The following is a 15,767-nucleotide window of genomic DNA, read 5'->3' as shown; positions in this document are numbered from 1 at the left end:
TAAATTTCAGATTTACTAGAAGCTTGTATGGGCTCCATCCGTATAACATACCATACAATGGGGTAACCCCACCCTCCCCACACAAACCCAGCCCCACACAAACTGCTGCTGCTCAATGCTTTTTATTGGCTGATGAAGCTTGGGGAGCTAGGGGGAGTTGGGCACTTGGAGGTCTACGTGGGACAGCTGCAAGTTCAGGTAGGATACTTGGGGATCCAGAGCTTCACTCTTCGTTGAGTCCCTTCTGATGGAGAAGGAGAAAAAGGAAGTGTGAGCATGGGGCTGTTGTGGGGCAGCCATGAAGCACCTGTGGGGAGGAGAAAGTCCCACCTTGGCTCCAATGTCGCGGCTCTTGGCCCGCAGCTTGTTGACCTGGGACTCGGCAATGTCAGCACGCTCCTCTGCCTCGTCCAGCTCGTGCTGCACCTTGCGGAACTTGGCCAGGTTGGTGTTGGCCTGTTCCTCCTGAGGGGGCAGGGACATCAGTCAGGCTCCCACACAAACTCCAAGCCACCTGTCCCTCTTTCTATCCACTCAGTCATCCATCCTTCCTTCCTTCCTTCCTCCCTTCCTTCCTTCCTTCCTTCCTCCCTTCCTTCCTTCCTTCCGATCTTCCTTCCTTCCTTCCTTCCTTCCTTCCTTCCTTCCTTCCTTCCTTCCTTCCTTCCTTCCTTCCTTCCTTCCTTCCTTCCTTCCTTCCTTCCTTCCTTCCTTCCTTCCTTCCTTCCTTCCTTCCTTCCTTCCACATCCTACCATCATCTCTCCCTCACACCACCCACCCACTCTCTTCACCCCCTGACACTCCACCCATTGACCACCTCATCTCAAGGTCACCTGCTGCTCCCCACATCCTCTCCCACATCCTAAACCCACTCCTGGGAGATGGTCCCACAGCTGCCCCCCTAATGCTCACCGCCTCCTCTGCCTGTCGCTTGTAGGCTTTGACCTTCATTTGGAGCTTGTCCACGAGGTCCTGGAGCCGGACCATATTTTTACGGTCCTCCTCCGTCTGTAGGGTGAGACACGTGGATCAGGACCTGACCCTACCTGTGCTTTGAATCACCCAAGCTATGGGGGTCAGGAGACAGTTAATGATATTCTTCAAGACTGGAGCCTCTCTAGATCTGTGGGTGGCCTCAGCTCTGGGAGCAGGAGGTGGGATGTCTTCTTGCCCCTGATGAGGTCCCACCTGAGGTTCTGGATCATGCAGAGATCCCATGGATGCTAGGACACTGAGAGGTGGCCGTGGTGGCTCATGACCACCGGGCCAACCATATTCTGGGTCCCACTACAGTATCAGACATAGAGGCAGTGGGTGGTCTAGTGTCTAGTCTAGACAGCCTGTGTCTCTCTGTCCAGCAGGTCAGCCATTTTCTAAGTCATGTACAGCATGAGATATGAGGCCCTGTGGCCAAGGGACAGTAGTTAACCTGGGCCAGCCCAGGAGCCCCACCTGGTAGCTGAGCTCCTTGACACGACGCTCAGACTTGCGGAGACCCTTAATGCTCTCAGCGTTGCGCTTCTGCTCAGCCTCCAGCTCATTCTCCAGCTCCCGCACACGAGCCTCCAGCTTCTGCAGCTGCTTCTTGCCCCCTTTGAGGGCCAGCTGCTCGGCCTCATCCAACCTCATCTGCAGGTCCTTGATAGTCTGCTCCATGTTCTTCTTCATTCGCTCCAGGTGGGCGCTGGTGTCCTGCTCCTTCTTCAGCTCCTCTGCCATCATGGCCGCCTGCCCAAGGAGAGAAGCAAGCAGAGAAGGAGGACCAAAGTGTGCTCTCCAACACCCTCCAGTGGAAGGTGTCCTAGACGTTGGTTCCCAGCATGGCACTCACATCAGTGATGGCTTTCTTGGCCTTCTCTTCTGCATTCCTGCACTCCTGGATGGCCTCTTCCACCTCTGTCTGCAGCTGGGAGATGTCGGCCTCCATCTTCTTCTTCTGGTTGATGAGGCTGGTGTTCTGGAGTTAGAGGAGAGGATCTCAGGAGGTGTCTGTTGAAGTGCTGACCAATCCTTCTTCAACACCCCCAGTACTTAATGCCCCTCTACTCCCTGCCAACTCTGCAGGCTTAAAGGATCTGGAGATGTTGGTAACTCAACCTATTAGAAGCCCACACCCATGGATGGAGGTGACGTCTCTCCTTGAAGGCATGTGGTGTCTCACCTGTGAATGGAGAAGCTGGACCCTCTCACTGGCCTCAATCAACTCCTGCTCAGCCAACTTGCGGGCCCTCTCAGTCTGTTCCACCACTGCCTGCATTTCCTCCAGCTCTGACTGGAGGAGGTTGTTTCTTCTCTCCACGATGGCGATGTTCTCCTTCAGGTCCTCATTGGCTCTCACCACATCATCCAACTGCAGTTGGGTGTCCTGTTGGGATAAATACAATAGACATCAGCCAGCAGCTCCAAGGGGCTAGGAAGACCTCTTTAGAGGTGGGTGATCCCACCTTGAGGTGAGCCTGGGCTCCTTTCAGGTGGGACTGAGCTTCGGCAGCCACACGGTTGGCATGACTGAGCTGAATCTCCATCTCATTGAGGTCACCCTCCATCTTCTTCTTCAGCCTCAGGGCCTCGTTGCGGCTCCGAGTCTCAGCATCCAGCGAGGTCTGCAGTGAGTCCACCACCCGCAGGTGGTTGCGCTTGGCCTGCTCCATCTCCTCATCCTTCTCAGCCAGCTTGCGCTCATAGTCTGCCTTGACCTGGTTGAACTCCAGTTGAGCCCTCAGGATCTTTCCCTCCTCATGCTCCAGAGAGGCCTGGTGTGGACAGAGATAAATTAGAGGGCCACAGAGAAGACTAGGACAACCTGGGGTCTCATGGGGATGTGATTTGGCTCACCTCAGCCTCCTCCAGTGCAGCTTGGAGCTCCAGTTTCTCAGCATCCAGCTGCTTCCGGACCTTCTCCAGTTCATGGATGGTCTTGTGACTGCCACCCAGCTGCTCCGTCAGGTCCGAGATCTCCTCTGCCCGGATGAAAAGCCATCAGATTATGTTGAAGGTGGCAGAAAACAACAAGGTGGGCAGGGAAGGACCACAGTCTCACCTTGGAGATTCTTGTTCTCCCTTTTGAAGGTCTCCAGGTGCTCAAGCGACTCCTCATAGGCGTTCTTCAGCTTGAAGAGCTCAGTGCTGAGGGACCTGGCCTCTTTCTGTGATGCTTCCAGCTCCATCTGTGACTCTTCAAATTTCTGCTTCCACTCAGACAAGATCTGGAGCAAAGCAAGTGGTCACCCTCTGTTCCCATGTCTCCCATCTGCTCCTGTCTCATCACTGTGTCCTCCCACCTTGTCAAAGTTTCTCTGTTTCTTGTCCAATGCAGCAGCTGCTGCATTTGACCGCTCCACATCTGCCATCAGGTCCTCAATCTCATTCTGCAGTCGGTGCTTGGTCTTCTCCAAGGAGGAACATTTGGCATTGACTGCCTCCACCGCTTCCTCAGCCTCCTGCAGCCGCTGGGCCAGTTTCTTCCTGCCCCAAGAGAAAACCTGGCTGTGGTGACCCATGGACCAAGTGGGTCAACTCAAACCTTTTTCTACTTATTGGTTGGCTGAGACTCTGGATCTCTTCTACCATCTCCAGGTTCCTATACATTCTCCAGATCCTTGTACAGTGGAAGAGTCTCCACTCTTCCCTGCCTCACAGAATCTCCCTCCATGGGGAGATGACTCACTTGGCCTCCTCCAGCTCCTCAGTGCGCTGGATGGCATCTGTCTCATACTTGGTCCTCCACTGTGCCACCTCAGAGTTGGCCTTGGAGAGTGAGCGCTGGAGCTCAGCCTTGGCCTCTGTCTCCTCCTCATATTGCTCCCTCAGAAGGTCGCAGTCATGCCGGGCCGACTGAAGCGCATGGGCCAGTGCATTCTTGGCCTGAGAGGGAGAGGCAAGAAGGTGAGCTTGAGCTATATGTAGGTCCTCAAACTCAGTAAGCACTGGTATTTCTCAGCCAAACCTTCTCTAGATCATCCCAACCAAATTCAGCATGTCTAGACCCAGAGACATCTAAATATGGGTATCTCTAGTCTTGCCCAGTTTGACTTCCCCTGGTCCAGTGCCACCTGACCACCCATAGACCAACCCAGCTGCTTCAGAACTGACCTACTCAGCCCAACCTTTCGTCTGGTAGACCAATGCAACCCAACTCAACCACTCTTAGATGCAACCACCCAACTGAACCAGCCTGAATTTGACTTCCATTTGGTGGTACCACCATGAGGGTGAAGGACACTTTGTCTTGTGGCCCTCCTGGAGACCCTCTCAGCCATGCCACAAACCTCACCTTCATCTCCTCCTCCAGCTGCCTCTTCAGGTCCTCCATCTGCTGTGTGTAGGACTGCTTGCCTCTAGTTAATTGAGAAACAAGGGCCTCTTTTTCCTCCAGCTGGCGGGACAGCTCTCCTGCAGAGATAGAGTAGGTTTTCAAGGGTGTGGCAGGGATTGAAGATGTGGGGCGGGGGCTGGGGATGTGGGGTGAGGGATACAGTGGGTCAAGGTTCCCACCATTTTCAGTCTGGAGCTTGGCCCGTTGGGTGCTGGTATCATTGAGGACTCGTTGTGTCTCCTCCAACTTGGCTCGGTGTTCAGCTGCCTGATCCTCCATGGTGCGAGAGATCTTCTCCATACCCACCTTGAAGAAGGACAGGATAGAGAAGAGGAATGAAGCAGGAGAATTATGCCCATGGTGGAGATAAGATGTCCACCTCGGCCTCCTTCTACCTTGGCCTTTATCAATTGCTCCATGTTGGAGCTGAGGTCATCCAGCTCCAGCTTGAGGTCGCTCTTCTCCTTCTCCAGCTTCTGCTTGACACGCTGTAAGTTGTCGATCTGCTCGCTGAGCTCAGCCACACTGTCGGCATGCTTCTTGCGCAGCGCAGCGGCCGTGGCCTCATGCTGCAGTGTGGCCTCCTCCAGATCCCGCCGCATCTTCTGGAACTCTGCCTCCCGCTTCTTGTTGAGCTCGATCTGCACCGATGTGGCCCCACCCGCCTCCTCCAGCCGCTCGCTGATCTCCTCCAGCTCCCGTGACAGGTCTGAGCGTAGCTTTTCCACCTTGGCTCTGCCTGTCCGCTCTGCTTCCAACTCCTCCTCCAGCTCCTCAATCCGCGCCTGTGCTCCAGGGATGGAGATGCTGTCAGCAGACTTGGCTCCACTCAACTCAACCAGCTGAGCTGGAGACTTTTCAACCCAACTCACCCCAACAAGCTGAAAACTCTTCAAATCATCTCAGACAGCTGTACACTTGCCAACCAGCCAGGAATTCCTAAACTCAGCCTAACCAGATAGAGACTCTTCCTCTCAACCCAACCAGCCAGAGGCTCTCCAGTCCAGCCCAAATAAGCTGTGAATAGATCCCTCACCTGCAGCTCTTTCAGCTTCTTCTGGAGCTGCAGAGCCAGAGCCTGCTCATCCTCAACCTTGCTGTTCTGCTGGTTGATCTCAAACTCTTTCCTGCAGATGAAAGCAGTTAGCAGTGAGGTCCCTGCCCTTGCTCCCTGACCAGTTTAGACTGGAGAAAGAGGTCCAGCCTTACTTCTTGAGCTTCTCCTCCAGCTGCTGCTTGTCATTCTCCAGGTCCATGATGTTCTCCTGCGTCAGCTTCAAGTCACCTTCCAGCTTCCTTTTGGCCCGTTCCAGGTCCATCCGGACCTTCTTCTCTTGTTCCAGGGAGCCTTCAAGCTGTGTGGAAACATAGAAATGGGGGGAAACCTCAGTTTTTCATCATCTCTACCCCAGTAAGCTCCTCAGCTCTACCCATTGTGGGACCAGAGTACACTCACGTCATCCACTTGCTGTTCCATCTTGAGTTTGGCCTTTGTCAGGGTGTTGACCTTGTCTTCCTCTGCCTGCAGGTCATCCAGTGTCTGCTGGTGAGATTCTTGCAGGGCCTTCTTCTCCTTTGTTAGCTTGGCAATCATTTCATCCAGCCCGGCCATCTCCTCTGTGAGGTTCTTGACCTGCAGGAGGAGAAATACCAGGCCTCCACCTTAGTTCCAGAGGTGGGGAAAAGCTGGGCGATACAGCTGTTGTCCTTGGCCAGTGAGGCCAGTTCAGTGGTAGAGAACACAAAGAATGTTGAAGTTTCATGTAGCCCAGGTCGACTAGCCTTGGATCTCCTCAACCCAAAACAACCAGCTTGTGTTGACCCAAATCCCCACAACTTAAGGTCAAGATCTCTCTCCACCCTCACCTTGTTCTCAGTGGCATGTTTCTCCTTCTCCACCTTGGCTAGAGTCAGCTCTAGATCATCTATATCCTTTTTCAGCTCTGAACACTCATCTTCCAGCTTCCTCTTCTTAGCCGTCAGCTCTGCATTCATTTCTTCCTCATCCTCCAGTCGCTCTGTCATCTCCTTCACCTTGGCCTCCAGCTGGATCTTGTTCTTGATCAGCTGGTCGCAGCGCTCTTCAGCATCATTGAGGTTGTCCTGCTCCTGTATTGGGGTGGTAGGTGAAGTAGGGTGGCCCTGAAGGGGTGCTGGTAACCCCCCGACATGGTTTTGGGGGGCAGTCTCACTCACAGCCTGCACTTGGAGCTGAAGGTCATTCTTCTCCTGCAGCATGGAGACCATCTTCTCCTCCAGGTCTTTGCGCCGGGTCTCTGACTTCTCCAGGGCCTCCTTCAGCCGCCCAAACTCTTCCTTCATGTTCTGCAACAGAGCCCAGGAGACCAGTAGCCACATCCAACCCCCTCCATCCATCAACCCCACCCAACCCATTTTAGATTCCAAGCTGCCTGCCTCATCACCTCCTCCTACCTGCATCTCCTTCTCTGTCTCAGCACTCTTTAACAATGGCTTGATCTTGAAGTAGAGCTTCATCCAAGGCCAGTTCTTCACCCCCATGAAGGCCCTGATGTTCCACTGGATCACCAGCAGTGAGTCCCTAGAATGGCAACACAGATGCCACCACACCACAAATGTGGTGAGCCACCAGAGGTCCCTTCTCAAGGAGAAAGACCCTTCCCCTCTCACCGGCGCTCCAGGATCTTCTTAAATTCAATGCGCATGAGCTGCCCTCGGGCCTGAGCCTGGATGCGGGTGATGATGCGGGAGAGGCGCTCATCCCGCATCTCCTCCAGAAGTCCCAGCAGCCCAGCCTTGAAAAAGACCTGATGGAGGAAGGAGGCAAGTGAGAGAGTGGATTGGTTGGGAAAGGTTGGTGGACAGATGGATGGGTTGATGGGTTGTTGGGGGGATGAAGCAATGGATGGTGGGATAGATAGGCAGGTGGACACATCAATGGGGTGAGACCATGGGGTCCACATAACCCCATGCATGGTAGGAGCATGGAGAAACCTTGTGCCCTCACCTTGGTGTGTCCAAACTTGTACTGGTTGTGGTCAATGTCAATGGATCCCAGGAGCTTCTCGGCACCCTTGCGACTGTCAATGAACTGCCCCTCAGGAATGGCAGCAGGGTTCAGGATGCGGTACCTGGTGACCAGAGAGGACAGGAAAACCCTGAAATCATCCCCAGTGGGGTTGTCCACCACCTCCCCATATTTTCTCCTCTGTGCCTACCGCTGGCGGAAGTCCCCATAGAGGATGCGGTTGGGGAAGCCCTTGCGGCAGATGCGGATGCCCTCCAGCACCCCATTGCAGCGGAGCTGGTGCATTACCAGAGGATTGTCCATCACACCTGGCAGTGGGTTAGAGGGGTGGTGTCAGACACAAGCCAGACCTACCACCCTTTTCCCTGCCCTCAGCCCTGCCCTTTGCTCACCCGGCTCCTTCCGCTCATTGGGGATGATGCAGCGGACAAAGTGAGGGTGGGTGGTCTTGAGGTTGGCCATCAGCTTGTTGAGGTTCTCCTGGTGAGGAGGGAGGAGGGAAGAAGCTGACCAATGAGAAAGCAAGAGAGGGTCTGGGGGGCTGAAGGAGTGATGCACCATTCAGAAGGTTGTCCTCCCACTGCCTTCACTGGGTGCACTATGTAGGTCCCTCACCCGATGCAAAGCTGAGACAGTCTGAAAGGAGGAACCTTTCTTCTTAGCTCCTTTCGCCTTCCCTCCATCACCACCTGGAGAGAAGAGGGGTGGGGTAACAAAGGAAAAAGGGTGACGGGTGGACAATGGTCTTTGCTATCAACTCAACCATCCATTCACCCACCAGCATCTGTCCCAGAGTAGTTGGAGAAGAGGTTGGCCAAGAGCTTCAGGGCTGACTTCTGGTAGAGCCCCACCACTGTTTCATTGAGGGGGTCCTTGTTCTTCTGCAGCCACCCAATGATGTTGTAGTCCACTGTGCCAGCATAGTGGATAAGGGAGAAATGGGCCTCTGGCTTCCCCTTGACATTGCGCGGCTTCCCAAAGTTGGTTGACTTGCCCAGGTGATTATCAAAGAGCTTAGCCTTGAAGGTCATGTCTGAGGCCTTAGGAAACATGCACTCCTCCTCCAGGATGGACATGATTCCCATGGGCTGGGAAGAAAAGACCTCAATGGTGGTGGAGGACACCAAGCACAATCCAGGTGGCAAACTCTGGAGTCCCTGGGCAAGAAAGGGCCCTTCCCCAGCAGTCCCTTCAGCTCCCATGAGGCCCTGGGGGAGGTGGTACCTTCTCAATGAGGTCGATGCAGGCTTGGAGGTCCATGCCAAAGTCAATGAACTCCCACTCGATCCCCTCCTTCTTGTATTCCTCCTGCTCCAGCACGAACATGTGGTGGTTGAAAAACTGCTGCAGCTTCTCATTGGTGAAGTTGATACAGAGCTGCTCGAAGCTGTTGAACTGGAGAAGGAGAGAGATGGCCAATGGGGTTAACTGGATCAACTTAACACCCAACAGCGTCAACAGAATGCCCAATGAGATCAATAGGTGAACCTGAGCCCCAACTGGGTCAACACAATACCCAGTACTGTCAGTGAGGTCAACTCAACACCTGAGAGGGTCAACACAAGGCCCAAAGAGGTCAAGTTTCCACCAGAGGTCAACATGAAGCTTCAGAAAACCATCTCAATACCCAACTGGATCAACCCAACCCCTAAGAGGACAAACACCCTGCTCCCTCAGTCCTCACATCAAAGATCTCAAATCCGGCAATGTCCAGCACACCGATGAAATACTGCCTTGGCTGCTTGGTGTCCAGAGAGTTGTTGATCCTCACCACCATCCAGTTGAACATCTTCTCATATACAGCCTTGGCCAAGGCCCCAATGGAGTAGTACACCTGCTGGACATTCTGCCCCTTGGTGACATATTCATTGCCCACCTTCACCCGGGGGTGACACAACCCCTTGAGAAGGTCAGCTGAGTTCAGCCCCATCAAGTAGGCTGACTTGTCAGCATCTGCAGAGCATCAAGAAGACATGCTGTCAGATTCCACCTAACCTGGTGACTCCAAGACCGATGTCATCCCGCACCCACTTACCTTCAGTACCATCTGGTTCTGCCTGCTCTTCCCGTTGCTTCTGCTTGAACTTCATGTTGCCAAAGTGCATGATGGCTCCTGTCAGCTTGTAGACACCAGCCTTCTCCTCAGCCGTGAAGCCCAGGACATCAAAAGCGCTCTGGATGATCAGTGGAGGGGGGTGGGAGAGGGCCTTGCCACCAGCTGTGGTCATGGCTCTCTGCTGGCCACCATTTGTGTGTCCCTCTGCCCTTCCAGCTCATCAAATTCTCCATCCATCTGAGGACTCATCCATCTGAGGGCTCATCTATCCAAGGACTCATCCATTCATGGCCTCACCCATTATGGATTCACCCATCCATCTATGGACACTTCTTACCATGGATTCATCCATCCATCCATCCATCCATCCATCCATCCATCCATCCATCATCCATCTATGGATTCATCCATCTATGGACTCATCCATCCATGGACTCATCCATTCACCATTAACTCCATCCATGCATCCATGGACCCATCCATCTGTTTGAGGACTTGTTCACCCGTGGACTCATCTGTCCACCTAAGGACTCCCCGACATGTTTTTATCTTCACCCACAACCTCCTCCACCCTCTGCCTCCTGTCCTACCTTCTGTCCCTCTCCCCACATCATCCCACTCCACCAACCCACCATCTTCCACCCTTCATATCATCCACCTTTCATCCCTATGTTCCTCCTCCACCCATCCATCTTCTACCATCTCAACCATCCACGTGGCACTTCGATTCATCCAGGTGATGTCCACCTGCCCACCCCACCACTTACGTCAGTTGCCAACAGCTCTTCAGAGTCGTCAATGGAGGCCACAGTCACCTCTCCTTGGGAGACATAACTGTAGTCATAGGGGTTGTTTGTGATGAGAAGCATCTCTGCTCCGTGGGCCCAGGATAGAGACAAAAACTGAGCATTTGCACTGGCTAAACAGCCCCAAATCATCCTCAATTGCCCCAGGAAGGAGCAGAGAATTGGAGGAGAGGAAGTAGAAGACTCAAGGCCAAGCATCCTACTTACCCAGCAGCTCTGGCTTCTTGTTGGAGAGGATCTGGTAAAAGATGTGGTAGTTCCTCTCAGCCTTCAGCTGGAAAATGACACGGGACTTCTCCAGGAGGTCTGAGGTGGGTATGGAGAGAAGGAGGATGGAGGCTGGGGTGAGGAGATGGATTGATATATGGAGAGATGGATGGTAGGATAAGGAGGTGGAAAAGGAGGTGTGTCTGGATGGTGGGATGAGCAGATGGAGGGAAGAAGAGAGGAAAATGGAAGGTCAGATGGATAGTGGGATGAGACAATGGATCCACCAACCATGAAGATAGATGAAGGGATGGACTTGGGCAGGGGGGAGGCAGTCAAGGAGGGAGGGAGGTAGACAGGAGATGGAGGGACAGAGAATTGGAGATGGAGGGTCAGGTGGATGGTGGGATGAGGAGATAGAGATGAAGAGGTGACTGGATGGAGGGAGGAAGGGGGGATATGTATGGATGAATGGAGTTCCTGAGGGATGGATGAAGTTCATGAGTGAATAGAAGAGTCCACAGATGGATGAGTCCTAGGATGGATGAATAAATCCATGGATAGATAAGTCCATGGATGGATGGGTGACAGATTACAAGACATCCTCTTGCTGGGCTCTCAACCCACTCACAGGTCTCAATGTCAGCTGACGCCAACTTCCCTGTGGCCCCGAAATGGATCCGGATGAATTTCCCCTGGGAAAGCAGTAGCAGGAGGTGGAGGTGGCTGCCATCTTGCAGCAGATCCCACACCATAGACCCTGTCCCACAAACTGCCCCATAGACCCTTCCTCATACAACCCACCCTGATCACTCACAAATCGGGATGAGTTGTCATTGCGGAGAGTCTTGGCATTGCCGAAGGCCTCCAAGGCAGGGTTGGCCTGGATGATCTGGTCCTCCAGGGTGCCCTGGTGGGGTGGGACAATGCTGGGTGTGGACACCACTGGGGGACACTCTTTGCCAAGGGTACATGGACTGAGGCACTCACCTTGCTGCTATTGGTCACTTCCTTCTTGCGGTCGCCAATGGCAGCAATGCTGGCGAAGTATTGGATGACCCTCTTTGTGTTGACTGTCTTCCCCGCCCCGGATTCTCCACTGGGGGGGCAACAGTGAGATATTGTATAACATCCTGGTGGGTCCTTCATCCCACCCCACTGCTGTGGGGCAGGGTTGGACAAAGTGGGGCCTTACGTGATGAGGATGGACTGGTTCTCTCGGTCTGCCAAGAAAAGAGAGGAGTCAAGTGGGATGAAGTTGGGAAACATGCTTGGCATCTTGGTGTGGAGGCTGAGATTCTCCATCCTCCCAGGTGAGGACCAGGTCTAAGGCAGGAGCCATTTTTTGGAGTGGGGTTGTCTAGTTTGAGGTTCTCACAGGATGTCCTTACCTGTCAGCATGTTCTGGTAGGCATTGTCAGAGATGGAGAAGATGTGGGGTGGAGCTTCACTCCGCTTCTTTCCCCGGTAGGCAGCCACCACCTCGGCATTGTAGACGGGCAACCACTTGTAGGGGTTGACAGTCACGCAGAAGAGCCCTGAGTAGGTCTGGAGAAAAGGGCAGGTGGGTCAGAGTCAGGAGGTGCCACCCCACCAGGTGGGGACATCCTATGTCTAGGTGGCCCACAGAATGTGGTGACAGGATGTCCTGATTTTGGTTGTCCAAAGAGGGGCTGGAGAAGGGGCATCTTGGGTCTGGGTGGCCCACAACATCCAGAGATGGGACATCTCATGTGTCATTGGCCCAAGTGGTCTGGAATGGGACATCTTATGTCCCATCAAGGGGGCTATTGAAGTGATATCTTCAATCTAGGTGACCAGAGGGGTCAGGGGATGCAACATCTCAGGTCTTGGTGGCTGAGGTGGTCTAGAAATGGGATATCTTGGGTCTGGGTGGCTCAAGGGAGCTGGAGAAGGGCCACCAGGTTCTAGGTGTCCCAAAGTCCATGAAAAAGCCACATCAGGTTTTAGGTGTCCCATAGACTCTCCAGAAGACCTATCTGTTCTAGGTATCCCAAGAGCTTTAGGAAAGGGTCACTAGTTTCCATCCACCCCATAGGCTCTGGGGAAGGCCCCATCTAATTCCCAGGTGCCCCAGGGGTTTGTGGGAAGGCTCACATAGATCAACCAAGAGGCGTAGCGCTCCTTGAGGTTGTAGAGGACGGCAGGCTCATGGAGGAAGGTCAACATCGCCATGTCCTCGATCTTGTCAAATTTGGGGGGGTTCTGCTGGTGAATGTCAGCTTCCTTCACCGTCACCGTCTGGGGGGAATGGGGAGACATGGGGGTGGGAGTTGGGAGGTGCCCCATGGCTTGGAGGGTGCCTTGTGGGGTAGGGGGTGCTCCATTGGTAGGATTTCTTTCATGGGTTGGGCGAAGTCTCCTATGGGTTAGGGGGCACCCCCCACTGGTTGGAAGTCTTCAATGGGTCAGGGCCCCCACCACTATCAGCCTGGTTTCCCCCTCCCCCATTTGCTCCTCCCAAACCTTCAACCCCCCTCCCTCCTTTGACCCCTCCCCCATTAATTTCATCCCATTAACCCCTCCCTCCTTAACTCTTCACCCCCCTACTTCCCACCAACCCCTCACCCATTATGCCCAACCCCCCTTCTTTCCCCCACCAGACACCTCCTGTGCCCCCACCCACCATCAGCCCTTCCCATCCTTAACCCCTCCGTCCATTACTCCCATGAATCCTTTGCCCCATATGGCCCCTTGACCCCTCCCCTCACCCAATCTCCCAGATTCCCACCTCTCCCAGCTCAGTCTGGACGGTGACCTCCCCGCCTTGGCGCCCCATCACCCGCCCCCGAACGAACTCCTCCCGGGGGTGGGGGACGAAGCACTCGCTGCGGGGGTCGAAGGGTCTGGTCTGAGCTGCCAGCCGCTCCCGCTCCCCTGGCCTCAGGAAGGGGGCTGCCGCCCCCAGCGCTGCCAGCACTGCGTCCGCCATCCTGCCCCACACAGACAGGGACCCTGCATCACCTGAGGGGCTGTGAGGCTGTGGCTGCAGGGTCTCGCCCCTTGTTCTATGGCCCCACACAACCCCATTGGCCAGAGCCCATTGCTGTGCATGGGCCCCCTATAGCCATGCCCAGACCCCTATGGCTGTGGGAGACACTATAGCCAGACACAGAGCTTTGTAGCTGTGCACAGCCCCATGCTTGGGCCCCTATAGATGTACAGGGAGCCCTATAGCCCACTGCAGACCCACACAGTCATGCACTGCCCCATGCACAGACTCCTGTAGTGATTCAGGGACCCCTATAGCCATTCAAGGCTAATAGCAATGTACAGGTCCTCATAGTTGTGTATGGCCCCATGCACAGAATCCTATAGCCATTCATGACCCCATGTATTGAGCCCTATAGGAGTGCACAGACCCCCTATAGCTGTGGGCAGACCCCTATAGTCATGGAGGGACCCCAATACCCATGCACAGCCCCATGTACAGACCCCTGTACTGATGCAGGGACCTCCAGAACCAGGGACCACCAACCCCTGGAGTGATGCATGGACCCCTGCAGCACAAAGACCCCTATAGCCATGCACAGACCCCCGTAGTGATTCAGGTATCCCTATAGTGATGCACAGAGACCTACAGCATTGCAGGGACCCCTATAACAATGCAGGATACCTTAGAGTCCTGCACAGCCCCACATGCAGACCCCCATAGCAAAGTATGGACCCCCTGTAGTGATGTGCAGACCCTATAGCAACACATACACCCTATAGCAGCATAGCAGCACACCCCCCGAAGCACCCATCCCCATGCTGCCCCACAGCATCGCCCTCACCTGGAGTCTGTGGATCTAGCAGGTAAGATGAAGGGAGCTGGAGGAACATGAGGAGGGTGAGTAGGGCTGCACCCCGTGCCCCGTACAGACACTCTTTGCCCCATAGACCTCTTTATGGCCCATAGATCCCTTTGCCACATAGACCCCATGTGCCCCATAGACAATCAGTATCCCCTAGATCGCTGTGCCTCCATAGATCTCTGTCCCCCACAGTTCCCCTCAGTGCTTCTTAGGTCTTCTGTGCCTTGTAACCCTATGTGTGCCCCACAGGTCCCCACAACCCGGAGAACCCGTATGTGTCCCATAGCCCCCCTGTGCCCCATATCCCCCACACATTCCTCTGCACCATAGATCCCCATGTGCCCCATAACCCTCCTGTGCACCCCAAAACCCCCCATATACTCCCTCAGCTCTTCATATCCACATCCCACATTCCCACCCTGTCTCTCTCTGCCCCACGCCGACACCTATGCCAGTCCCGTAGCCCCACGGCCTTTATAGACCATCCTGGGATGGGGAGGGGAGGAGCATTCCTGGGGAGGGGGTGGCTGATAAGGGAGAAGGAGGGGGGCAACTCCCCCCGCTTCCCCAGCCACAAGATGTCATCTTTCCAGTGACCCAGGCATCCAGGACCTGCATATTCACCCCACAGGATGATCTATGGGGCAGAGCTATCCAGAGCCCTGGAGCAAGGGCTGTCCAGAACCCTTGTAGGGGTTGGATGTGGGGTGGTCCAGGGGGCCTGGGTGCCTAGGTCTCTTGTGTAGGAGGTGTCAATGGAGCCCAGACGCCTGGATCCCTTGTGTGGGGGGGGAAACTAGGGAACCCAGGCAGCAGGCTCCAGTGTGTGGGTGATCTATGGGGACCAGGGTGCTTTGGTGGGGTTTGTGATGATTATATGGGGCTCAGATGCCTGAATTCCTTGTGCATGGAGGGGATCTATGGGGCTAGGACTCCTGGGACCCTTGTGAAGGGGGTGCCTATGGGGCCTGGATGCCTGGGTCCCTGGCCAATGTTCTGTCACCCGTGGGGTGGTGACAGCTCAGCCCTGCCAGGTCTATATTGGGACACAGCGGGGGGGGAGGGTGGGGGGGAGATTGTTATCTCGTCCCCCCAGTGAGGCGCCGTGGGGCCGGTAGGGGTCTGAGGGACGGGGGGGTCTGGCAGCAGTCCCCGAACAGCATGTCCACTTTGTCATCAAGGAGGTGACAAGTGTTCCCGCGAGGTGACACATTCCTATGGGCGGGGAGGTCCCCACCTCCCCATTGTGCCCCACAGATCCCCCTCCCCTGCCCCACAGACCCTCTCCTCTGCCTCAAGGAGCCCTTATAGAGCCCCATAATTGCTCCATAGAGCCGCAGAGAGTCTCCACGGATCCCCATAGAGTCTTTTTAGCGCCCCATAGACTCCACATAGAGCCCCATAGAGACACTACCCCACCCCTGCTCTGCCCGGGTTTGGCGGGGGAGGGAGCCGCCTGGACGCCGGGGTCCCCTGGGGTCCATCATGCGGCGCCGCCAGGACCGGAGAGGGATGGGGCGACAGATGGCCAGGGGAGGGTGAGGGGGGAAGGGGAGA

The 15,767-nt window shown here is 55.0% G+C and overlaps 1 protein-coding gene across 3 annotated transcripts; it reads right to left on the bottom strand.

Annotated features, from left to right (window-relative positions):
* Positions 1–208: 208 nt before the first annotated feature.
* On the bottom strand, positions 209–13,345 carry LOC138104853 (myosin-6). 3 transcript variants are annotated; one of them, XM_069004088.1, is made up of 38 exons: positions 13,145–13,345; positions 12,511–12,654; positions 11,784–11,940; positions 11,588–11,615; positions 11,383–11,491; positions 11,210–11,302; positions 11,024–11,087; positions 10,393–10,491; positions 10,147–10,250; positions 9,359–9,497; positions 9,008–9,276; positions 8,548–8,718; positions 8,102–8,411; positions 7,939–8,012; positions 7,716–7,803; positions 7,514–7,631; positions 7,303–7,426; positions 6,966–7,102; positions 6,750–6,876; positions 6,513–6,641; positions 6,183–6,425; positions 5,773–5,949; positions 5,526–5,671; positions 5,353–5,443; positions 4,712–5,101; positions 4,496–4,622; positions 4,275–4,393; positions 3,669–3,865; positions 3,283–3,466; positions 3,042–3,207; positions 2,837–2,961; positions 2,446–2,754; positions 2,163–2,366; positions 1,833–1,958; positions 1,454–1,729; positions 914–1,009; positions 331–465; positions 209–244 (listed from the first exon to the last, which is right to left on the bottom strand). In XM_069004088.1, the coding sequence occupies exons 1-38, from the start codon at positions 13,343–13,345 to the stop codon at positions 224–226; spliced, it is 5,817 nt and encodes a 1,938-aa protein (XP_068860189.1). In that variant the 3' UTR covers positions 209–223. The 3 variants fall into 3 exon arrangements, with proteins under 3 accessions (XP_068860189.1, XP_068860190.1, XP_068860191.1); XM_069004089.1 differs by having other exon boundaries at positions 224–241; XM_069004090.1 differs by having other exon boundaries at positions 224–241; positions 7,939–8,000.
* Between the last annotated feature and the right edge of the window lie 2,422 nt (positions 13,346–15,767).

This window comes from Aphelocoma coerulescens, chromosome 2, assembly GCF_041296385.1.
Source record: "Aphelocoma coerulescens isolate FSJ_1873_10779 chromosome 2, UR_Acoe_1.0, whole genome shotgun sequence".
NCBI lineage: Eukaryota > Metazoa > Chordata > Aves > Passeriformes > Corvidae > Aphelocoma > Aphelocoma coerulescens.
This window is presented reverse-complemented; position numbering and strand designations above follow the sequence as displayed.

Bases quoted from the DNA above. Each gene is read 5' to 3' on its own strand.
- LOC138104853 (XM_069004088.1), bottom strand. From the start codon at position 13,345: ATGGCGGACGCAGTGCTGGCAGCGCTGGGGGCGGCAGCCCCCTTCCTG. The intron at 6,642-6,749 runs GTAGGAGGAGGT...GCTCTGTTGCAG, and splicing joins AGACAGAGAAGGAGATGCAG to AACATGAAGGAAGAGTTTGG. The intron at 1,010-1,453 runs GTGGGGCTCCTG...CTCACCCTACAG, and splicing joins TCAAGGAGCTCAGCTACCAG to ACGGAGGAGGACCGTAAAAA.